The sequence below is a fragment of the Grammomys surdaster genome, unplaced genomic scaffold (genome assembly GCF_004785775.1).
Source record: "Grammomys surdaster isolate TR1022 unplaced genomic scaffold, NIH_TR_1.0 116719, whole genome shotgun sequence".
Lineage (NCBI taxonomy): Eukaryota > Metazoa > Chordata > Mammalia > Rodentia > Muridae > Grammomys > Grammomys surdaster.
This window is the reverse complement of record NW_021613844.1, coordinates 1-10,738: the sequence shown is the minus strand read 5'-3', so window position 1 is coordinate 10,738 and position 10,738 is coordinate 1. Positions and strand designations below refer to the sequence as shown.

The window sequence follows — 10,738 nt, the reverse complement described above, 5'->3', positions numbered from 1 at the left end:
CCTTTTTCCCTTACTGCTTTTAGTATTTTTTCTTTGTTTTGTGCATCTGATGTTTTGATTATTATGTGACGGGAGGTATTTCTTTTCTGGTCTAGTCTATTTGGTGTTCTGTAGCTTCTTGTATGTTTATGGGCATCTTGTTCTTTAGGTTAGGGAAGTTTTCGTCAATAATTTTGTTGAAGATATTTACTGGCCCTTTAAGTTGGGAATCTTCATTCTCATCTATACCTATTATCCTTAGGTTTGGTCTTCTCATTGTGTCCTGGATTTCCTGGATGTTTTGAGTTAGGAGTTTTTTGCATTTTGCATTTTCTTTGACAACTGTGTCAATATTTTCCACCGTATCTTCTGCATTTGAGATTCTCTCTTCTATCTCTTGTATTCGGTTGGTGATGCTTTCGTCTATGACTCCTGATCTCTTTCTTAGGTTTTCTATCTCCATGGTTGTCTCCCTTTGAACTTTCTTTATTGTTTCTATTTCCAGTTTCAGATCCTGAATGTTTTTGTTTAATTCCTTCTTTGTGTTTTCTTGCATTTCTTTAAGGGATTTCTGTGATTCCTCTTTAAGGGCTTCTATCTGTTTACTTGTACTCTCCTGTATTTCTTTAAGGGAGTTACTTAATTCCTTCTTATAATCCTCTATCATCATCATGAGAAATGATTTTAATTCTGAATCCTGCTTTTCAGGTGTGATGGGGTGTTCAGGGCTTGCTATATTGGGAGAACTGGGTACTGATGATGCCAAGAAACTTTGGTTTCTGTTGCTTATTATTCTTGCGCTTGCCTTTCGCCATCTGGTTAACTCTAGTGGTACCTGCCCTCACTGTGTAAGACTGAAGTCTGTATTTCCAGTTATCTTGCTTATTGCAGAGCTCCTCGGAGTCCAGATGTCTCTGTGGTCTTATGGTCCTAATCTCCTGGGTGGAAGAACTCCTGGGACTCAGGCCACCTCTTGGATCTGGATATCCTTCTGCTCTGAGTGCAGTGGCTCCTCGATGACTCAGGATTCAGTTTCTCCACAGGACAGGAGCAGACCGACTCTGTGTCTGCTCCAGCCCAAAGGACCAGGCAGGGGCAGAAGGGAAGTGGAATTCCGGAGGGGCGGGGTTTGGGTAGCTGCTGTGTCCTGAATGTCCCTGGCTCCCAGATGTATCTCTGGGGCTTAGGGAGTGAGGTGGAGTTCTTACCGGCTGCTCTGAGTACAGTGGCTCTTCTAGGATGACTGGGAATTCAGTATCTCCACAGGACAGGAGCAGACCGATTCTGTGTCTGCCCCAGCCCAAAGGACCAGGCAGGGGCAGAAGGGAAGTGGAATTCCGGAGGGGCAGGGTTTGGGTAGCTGCTGTGCCCTGAATGTCCCTGGCTCCCAAATGTATCTCTGGGGCTTAGGGAGTGAGATGGAGTTCTTACCAGCTGCTCTGAGTGCAGTGGCTCCTGGATGACTCAGGATTCAGTTTCTCCACAGGACAGGAGCAGACTGACTCTGTGGCTGCTCCAGCCCAAAGGACCAGGCAGGGGCGGAAGGGAAGTGGAATTCTGGAGGGGCAGGGTTTGTGTAGCTGCTGTGTCCTGAATGTCCCTGGCTCCCAGATGTATCTCTGGGGCTTAGGGAAAGGATCACTGTTTTTTATGGTTGTTCTTTTGTTTGTTTGTTTTTTTTTTTTTTTTGAAGAAATATCTTCAAATAAAACTTTTGAGACTACATGGAGAGGTAGTTTTTTTTCCTCCATGGGAAAAAATGTTCTAAGACTTCCCATGTGAGTGAGTTTAAATGAACTTAGGTATACAACTTCAGCCTGCAGAATTTCCTCAAGCAAAACTGAAGAGAGGAATAGACTCACCCATGACCTCCTGAAAATGAGTTTGAGCTGGGTATAGCAGCCTGGAATGCCAGCGCTCTGCCCAGGGATGGAAGGTCTAAGGGCAGCTTAGATGACAACATGATTTAAGGCTGGCCCCAGCTGTATTGTGAGACCTTCCCTGAAAACATAAATATATTTTTTGATGGCCCACAGTTTCAGAATTTCATTAACTTTAATATTAATGGGAATTTGAGAGTCAAGCTGGAAACGGACTTGTGCTCACACCAGCCCTGTGTCTGTTGATGTGTGTCCTGGAGCTAATCTGTCTCTACTGTGTAGTCAGGTAGGATGGCACTGGGCTATTGCAGGCAGACCAGTCTCTAGGAGAACCTGCCAGAAGAAATCAGGGCCTAGGTCAGGGATGGTGGGCTAGACAAGGCCGCAAACTCACCCTTTCACAGCTTCTACTTGGTATAAAATCAGATTTTATATTGTGCAGCAAGAGTGTGAGGCCACATCAGCTGTGGTGGCTGGTTTCTGTTTGTTTGTTTTGTTTTTTGGGGTGACCAGAATGATTGGAGACATCCTCATTCATTTTTACCCTAACATCTGCTGTGTCTCCAAAGGTTTGGAGAATTCAGCTTTGAATCTATGTGGTCTTGGCCTTTGCCTTGTTGGAGGTTTTTGTAAAAGATTACTTCCTCATCTTGTTGATGCTTTAAGGTGTTTCAATCATTTTGATTTAATGTTGGTAGGTTGTGGGTGGTAAGGCCTAGGTAAAAATGTTAAGGCCTAGGTAATTCTTCCTTGGCTAGTCTGCCATTATGAGGCAACTTTCTCATATGCCTCTGCTGTTACTAGGAACCTTAGTAATGAGTACCAAAATTGATTACATATTCTCTTCTGTTCTGTGCCCATGGAAACCAATCACGACAGAAGTCAGTAGAACTGTTCTGTATAGTTACCCACAATAAGATTGGACCTGAAGCAACCACCAGCAGCACTTCCTGTACCTATGTACAAGTTTTTATCATATAAGTCATCCTGGGTTAGATCCCACCATAGGAAAGAGACAAACTATTTGGAATAAGACTTCCATTTTGAGTAGTGGTCTAGAAAAGTTCAGGTTCCCAGGAAACTCCTGGGAACTGACATCTTACTTGGCAGAAAGAGACATGTACTTGTGTAACTGACATCCTAGTTGGCAAGTTAAGATATGAATGTTAGACAGGTCCTCTTAGGTTAGATAAGTTAGGACATGAATATTATTAGATAAGGCAAGTCCCCTGTCACCTTTGAAAACCCCAACCAATGCGAGCAGGATAAATGAACAACAAAGATATGTTCCTAAGGAAATCCCCTATCCCTAAATCCTGATTGGTGCAATACCTTGCCACAGATGTTTGTGGATTTGAGGCTTAAAAACATTGTAGAGGCCGGGCGGTGGTGGCGCACGCCTTTAATCCCAGCACTCGGGAGGCAGAGGCAGGCGGATTTCTGAGTTCGAGGCCAGCCTGGTCTACAGAGTGAGTTCCAGGACAGCCCGGGCTATACAGAGAAACCCTGTCTCGAAAAACCAAAAAAAAAAAAAAACAAAAAAAAAATTGTAGAATCATAACTCAAGGTCACAGTTCAGTTTCTGAATCTGGACCATGACCTTGGTTGACCAGTCCTGGTGCACATGCTCAATGAACTATCTCTGTCTCACTGAGATCAGTGTTCATGTGTTTTGTGAGGCAATTCCTGGAGCCCAACAATGAGTATTGGAATTTCTCTATTTCACCTTGATTTTCCAGTGTTTGGAGTACAAGTTGTTCTAGCATTCCATAGTAAGTCTTTGTATTTAATTGGAATCTGTAGGAACCCCTTCTCCTTCATCTCTAATTCTTTAAAGTGTTTGAAATTGACTTATTTATGTGTGGGTGTTTTCCCTACATGCATGTCTTTGAATCATGTGCCTGCAATGCCTAACTGGTGTGAGCCATTATGTGGGTGCTGGGACTAGAACCCTGGTCTTTTGGAAGGGCATTCAGTGCTCTTGTCTACTCAGCTATCTCCAGCCCTTCACCTCTAATCTTACGGTGTCATCTCTCTTTCTTGGCTAGTTGGCTTGTGTTTTCTCAGTTGTTCATGTTCTTCATGAACCTAACCTTTGATTGATTCTATCTATTGTTCTTTTAGTCTTCATTAATTTCTGCAGAAGTAAGTTGTTATTTATTGGTATTGCTGCTTTTCGGTTTGTATTGTTCTTGTCTTTATAGGGTCTTGTGGTACACCATTAGCTTATTCATTTGACATCTGTCTAATTTTAGTGTAAATACTTAGAGATATAGATTTTTCTCTTAGAGCTCCGTTAGGTGATTTCTAAAGGGTTTCAAAAGTTCTGATTTCATTTTCATTTGCTTCTGTGAATTTAAATATTTCAACTCTCATTTCTTCTAAGTCTCATGGTTCAGTAAAAAGATTGTTGTTCAGTTATGATTTATTTTTATTTTATATTTATGAGTATTGTGTCTGCACTTACACATGTGTCCCATGTGTGTTTCTGGTGCCTGAAGAGACTAGTGAAGGGTTGGATCACCTGGAAGTAGTGTTAGAGTTGGTGGCCGGGAGGAAGTGGTGGCACACCCTTTTAATGCCAGCACTCAGTAGGCAGAGGCAAGCATCTCTCTGAGGGTTTGAGGCTCTTCACAGAGTTCCAGGATAGCCAGGGCTAAAAGAGACTGCTTCTCAAAAGTAAGTCAAGAAAGGATTTATATCACAGCCTTCCTGTCGTTTCTCTCCCTCTGTCTTTCCTCTCTTGTACCTTGATGTGTATCTTCCTTCCTCTGCACCCCTAACCTTATCTCCATTTCTAGCTCTCTCCTCTCTGTCAAAAACTATAGAGTTACTTTAGTTGTGAGGCACCATGTGGGTGCTGGGAACTGAACCTGGATCCTCTGCAAGAGCTGACAATTCTCATGTTTCTGAGACTAAACTATGACCTATTGGACACAGGATAGTTTTTAGATTAGTTTTTATTTGTTAGGAGTTTCTTTTTGGCTTTGTGTGTAGTCTGGTTTTGCGTGTTTGTTTGTTTGTTCAATGTGTATGAGTGTTTTTCCTGTATAGAATATCTGTGCACAATGACCATGCCTGGTACCAATGGAGGCCAGAAGAAGGAGTCATCTCCTGTGTCTAAAGGAACTGACCTGATTCTTATGCAAAAGCAGCCAATGCTCTTAACTCCTGAGTTGTCTCTCCCATCCTAGTGCTTGGGTTTTGAGAATTTCCACGGATGCTGAGGTAAGTTTACTTCCCTTGGTTGGCATATTAATTTTTAAAAATATTTTACAGCTTTTTTCCTTTGAGAATTTTATACTCATTCCCCCCATGCATCTCTCCAACTCATCCCAATTTTCATCACTCTATCTCACTCCTATTCTGAAGGTCTTTTTAGTCTTCTTCTTCTTCTTCTTCTTCTTCTTCTTCTTCTTCTTCTTCTTCTCCTCCTCCTCCTCCTCCTCCTCCTCCTCTTCTTAATCCTCTTCCTCCTCCTTCTCCTTCCTCTTTCTCCTGCTCCTTCTCTCATCCTCCTCTCCTCCTCCTCCTCCTCCTCTTCTTAATCCTCTTCCTCCTCCTTCTCCTTCCTCTTTCTCCTGCTCCTTCTCTCCTCCTCCTCTCCTCCTCCTCTTCCTCCTCTCCTCCTCCTTCTCTTAGTCCTATATTTCCTCTTCCTTGTTCTCCTCCTTGTCCTCTTCCTTCCGTCCTCTTTTGAACAATGAGTCAGTGCTGCCCATATGCACAGGAATATGGTGCACTATACTGGAGCACGATCTATCTATCAGGATCCACACACCCCTAAAGAACCCTGACTCCCCTCCCTGAGCAGCTATGACCTGTCAGCAGCTCCTTGGTTAGGGGTAGGCTTTCAGTGTCTGCATGGCATATTCTTACATATCTGTTAAGTCCATTTGATCTCTCCTATATTTTAAGTCTGAGGTCTTTTGGTTGATTTTTAGATTAGATGTCCTATATAGAAATGAGCATGGACTTTACTCTATCTCCTGTGATGAGATCAGGACCTGTCTGTCCCTGTATGTCCACTAGTTTTGTTTCATTAAATTTAGAGACCCAACACTTTATGCACATGCTTGTAATCATTATATTATCTTAGTGAAGAGCTTCCGTGGTTGATATGTCATGGTGTTTATCTCCTCTGACTACTTTGTTTGAAGCCTAGTTTATTAGATGAAAAGACAGCTGTGCTGTCCTGTTCTTAGTCTCCAGTTACTGGTGGTCTGTGCCCCATCCCTCGACTCTTGGGTTGTGTCTTTACCAGTGATGTGTGCTTTTTGGAGTCAATGCATAGTTAAGCTTTGTGGCTTTTGTTTGTTTGTTTTTCTAACCTATCATTCATTCTGCACCCCTTCATGGATGAGCAGAAGCCGTTTACATGAAGGGCTGTGGTTGAGTGATGTTCACTCAACAGGTAGAAGTGCTTGCTACCAAGGCTGAAGAGCTGAGTTTGATTCCTGGAACCCACATGGTGAAAGGAGAAAACCAGCTCTTGCAAGTTGATCTCTGGTTTCCAGATGTGGGCCATGTGCACAGTGCTTACAAGTGCTTGTGGATTGTAAGGCCTGACAGAAGTGTAAATGCTGTCCTAATTCCTAGGGACTGAAGCGAGTTACTCTATGCCATGGACACACTGGTTTTTGTCCCTGTTCATCCTTTAACTCAGCATGCCTTTATTCCATGTAAACGTGAACCTTTAATCTTTATCTTTGGACCCACTTCCACATCTGTCTGAATCCTTTTTATCATACAAATGATCATACATGTGTTTAATAGAAACTTAATTGCATCCATGAGACATAATTTTCCCTTGTCTAAAATTCTCATTTTAGCATTGTGTACTTTATCATTCGGCCTAAGAAACAGACCTTTAGGAGAATTGAATAATTATACTCCCAGATGCCATGGCTAATCAAGGATTTCCTTGTGGAGTGCATTCTTTAACACCTTTGCAATGCTAGCTGTTATTAAGGTATTAAGGAAAAATATCTCTGGATTGGAGTACACATTTCAGATTATCACTTGGAACTCTAGGGCTGTGATATTTGATCTTGATGTTCTGGTGTCTGCTTACAAAACTACAAAATAACTCAGAGGAAATGAACACCCTGTTCGAAGAGGAGCCATGTGCAGTGAACCTCATAAAAGGCCTTGCTTTCTATCCAGCGGTGATTATTCCTCTGCCGGCCTGGAAGTCACTGGTCCACAATGAGATTATGTCAGAGTCCTTGAGCAATATGCAGGGTCCCTGACAGAGGCAGGGTCATGGGCAGTTCCAGATTTTGCAAGCTCCCTTGTGATAGAAAGTGATCATGTGCTTTTCTTCATGTTTGAGGATTGTGTCATCCCTAAGGGTAGTGTGGGATGACAGCATATACTATGCATGTCCACACAGCTGTTGAGGTTTTCACATCTAAATGAGGACATGTATCCTGTTGTTATCACGCTGACTTGACAGTCAATGTGATAGAGGCACACTTAGTCATCCTGTTTCAGCTCATGCATTAAGTAGGTAAAGCCAAGGATTTCTTCCTGATCCTCTTTGTTCTAGGGACTCAAACCCAGGACCTCATGCATGCTGGCATACACACTGTTGCTGAGCAGGCTCCTAGCCTTTTCCCATGGTTGGAAATCTTTCAACAGATAAAGGGTAAACATAAAATTAGTAGCTGTCTCCTAGCCTGTCCCATGGTTGGAACAATTTCAGTAGCTTTAAAGGGAAAGTGTGAAAACAGTCTTGAGGGCATCATCCAGGCTGAGGAGTGAGTTATGTCAGTCAGTGAAGTGCTTGCCTTACAAGCTTGAGTCAGAGCCCAGGACCCATGGCATAGGCTTTAACCCCCACACCGGGGAGGCAGAAACAGCAGATCCCTGGAACTGGTTGGCCAGCTAGTCTAGCAAGTAACTGATCTTTGAAACAAAATGAAAAGCCAAAATTGATCAGAGCAGGGTCCAGCACCTGGGGATTACCACTGAGACTATCATGTATGTGTATATGAGAGCACATGTACATATCATGTATGTGCACATGAAATCACACACAGATCATATATGTATGCATGAAAACACACATACACATCATGTATACATACATCAAAATCCACACATCTGTATATGATAGTACACATCACATAAAACAAGAAACTCCCACACACTATGTGTTTGCTTCCTGTATGTACCCACTTACATTTCAATCCTTGCTTGGCTATTTGCTGTCTACAAAAATTCTTGAAAAGAATCTGTGTCTGTCTGTGACCCAGACTCCTGGAAGGAGTTTCTGTGCCTGCAGAGACTGAAGCACAGGTTGCTGTGGAGAGACTGGATTTCTGTAGGGTCAGAGGTCAATGACTTTCTATTAGACTAGGCTTAGCTTCTGGAACAGCATTTGCTTGCCCAACTCTGAACTAACACCTCTTGATAATGAATAAGAACCTCTTAGAAACAACTAACTCAGCAGACAACTAGCTCCACCAACCCAGGAGCTAAGAATGTCCTCAGGTGGCATCTTGGGCCTACAGAAGAGCCCCTTCTCATTGTACCTGCCTCTCTGCAGTGCTCATCAATGGATTTCAAAGTTGCCTTGATTGATAACTTTCTTAGTTCTGTAAAACTATAAAACCCTCAAGAGAGTGCTTCTGAGAAGGAACATGGAAATGGGTAACCTAAGTCTTTGTTCCCATGCTGTTGTCACTCAAAATGCCCCCAGGATAAATGGTCTCTTATACTTTTGAGAGCTGTGTTTTGTGTCTGTATTGTCATGGTCCAGGCTTTCCACACACACAGTGTGTATAAAGGACACCCCTGACCTGTTGGCACACTCTGCAGTGTCCTCAAGCAGCTGCCATCTGACTTAGGTCTTAGATGTTCACTGACTGGAGTCATACTGTGCCTTCCCTTGGCCTGAGTTTCCATTTAATTAAACCCCTTGATGAAGCCAGTTTTGCCTGAAAGGCCTCTGTGTAAATGAGGACTGAAGACATGGCTCAGCAGGGAAGAACACGTGCTGCTCTTGTAAAGGCAAGGCTTCCATTTCCAGAACACATGAGCAGGCTTACAGCCATCTTTATCTCCAGTTCCTGGCATCCTCTCTCTCTTCTGGCACCCAAGAGCACTCTGTGGATGTAGCACCCTTCCAGACACATATTCAAGACATTCATATGCACAAAATAAAAAGCAACTGAAAAACATTTGCAACAGTCTATGTGTGTGAGAAATTAGTTACGTTTATTTTTCAGGAGTGTTACTGTATTATAAATGTCCTTGCCCTTCACCAAGGCAGAATACAATGGGTTAAGAGGTGAGAGTTGGGTTCACCATTGTTCAACTTTCTTATCTTGAACAAACTGCCCATGAGGCCCCTCTGCATCTGGAGGCAAAAGAGCCAAGTACACGGGGGTCTCTGCTCCTTCTTCGGGGCTTTTAGTGGCTTTTGGTCCTGCCATGTCGGTTCTGACCCATCCAGGGCAGCAAGCATTCAGGAGGATCTTGTCCTCTTTCCTCTCCTCATTGAGTTTCCTGGCATGGATTCTGGACAGGACTGTCACCCCAATCTTGGTGACTCCATATGCACTATTAGGCCAACCTTCTTTCGCATGTACTCCTTTCTTTGTGTCCTCCACAAACTTCTTCATGAGCCCCACCAGCTCCTCCTCAGTGATGGTCTCACTTCGAAACTTCTGCTGCAGCTCTGGGCTGCAGTTTTTCAGGGCCCTGAGACTCAGCATGCTGGACACATTCACCACTCTGCCTGAAAACACATCACCATGTAGAGAAGCATACACAAGAGCTTTGCATTTGGTGAGACATTAGATCAGAATGATTTCATTTGAGTCAGGGATGCAGAACAGGACTCAAGTAGCATAGAATCTGATTTCTTGCCTTTGAGGTTTGGTTAGTAGAGAAGCCAGATGACCATGAGGTGTGGTCCAGAGGGCCAGACAGGAGAGAGGACAGGAGTTCTGAGACAGCTATACTTAGTCAACTCTATACCTGAGACTCATAATTCCAAAGGAGCTCACTTGTCATCACTGGTTGTATTTAATGACCCGTGGTTCACATGCTATCCAAAAGTCTCGGGGTATTAGAGCAGTTCATGACAAATGTAATTGGATAGGTTTTTTTTTTTTTTTTTGTTTTGTTTTTTTAAGAAACGTGAAGCATGTTGATGGGGAGCTAGCATGAGCCTGGAGGATGCAAGGGTCAGATCGTAGAGTCCTGTGAGCAATTCTAAAGGCCTGATCTCCTTCCTGGAGGATTTTTGGAGGAGAGGTGTTTGTACAGATGTGAAGAAGTTCAGGAAAGGAGCCTGCTCCAGAAAGGAGGCCTCCTCAGAGGGTTTGCAGCAGTGCATCTTGACAGCTGAGACCTGCTGTGGAGCTGAGCTGAGGGAGGTTCTTGGGTATAATCTGAGGACTTGTGGGGACAGAATATTGTGACCAGTGGGATGTCAGTATGTGTGAAAAATGTATAGAAATTATTGGAATCCTAAAATCCGCATTGAGTGAGGATGTGGAAGAAATGGATCCTGGAATCATATTTGAAGGTTGAGGAAGAGTGGGACATGCAAAGAGCCAGTCAATGGCCACAAAAGAATTGAGCTCAAAGAGCAGAGCCACACCTCCAAGTGGCAGAGAGGCAGGTGCAGGGAGGGGGAGGAGCTGGGTCTGGATCTCAGGCAGACTCACCTTGGGGTTTTATCAGAGGGAGTAGTTCCTTGCAGACATCTTGGGTACCAAAGAAGTTGGTTTTCATTGTCACCTCTGCTTGAGTATGGAAGGGTGTGGGGTCAGCAACTTTCATGGGGAAAGAGAACCGAGTTAGCTGAGTGGAAATGTAAAGACCTAACACAGAGAGTTAGAGATCCACTTCCAAGTACAGTC

General features: G+C 43.5%; 1 protein-coding gene across 1 annotated transcript; it reads right to left on the bottom strand.

Moving 5' to 3' along the window:
- Positions 1-9,058: 9,058 nt before the first annotated feature.
- LOC114635722 (carbonyl reductase [NADPH] 1) lies at positions 9,059-10,711 on the bottom strand. Its single transcript, XM_028784183.1, has 2 exons — positions 10,544-10,711; positions 9,059-9,606 (listed from the first exon to the last, which is right to left on the bottom strand). The coding sequence occupies exons 1-2, from the start codon at positions 10,656-10,658 to the stop codon at positions 9,170-9,172; spliced, it is 552 nt and encodes a 183-aa protein (XP_028640016.1). The 5' UTR covers positions 10,659-10,711; the 3' UTR covers positions 9,059-9,169.
- Between the last annotated feature and the right edge of the window lie 27 nt (positions 10,712-10,738).

Excerpts from the sequence above, each read along its gene's own strand:
- LOC114635722 (XM_028784183.1), bottom strand. The coding sequence starts at position 10,658 with ATGAAAGTTGCTGACCCCACACCCTTCCATACTCAAGCAGAGGTGACA. Across the intron at positions 9,607-10,543 it reads CCCTCTGATAAAACCCCAAG|GCAGAGTGGTGAATGTGTCC; the intron begins GTGAGTCTGCCT and ends ATGTGTTTTCAG.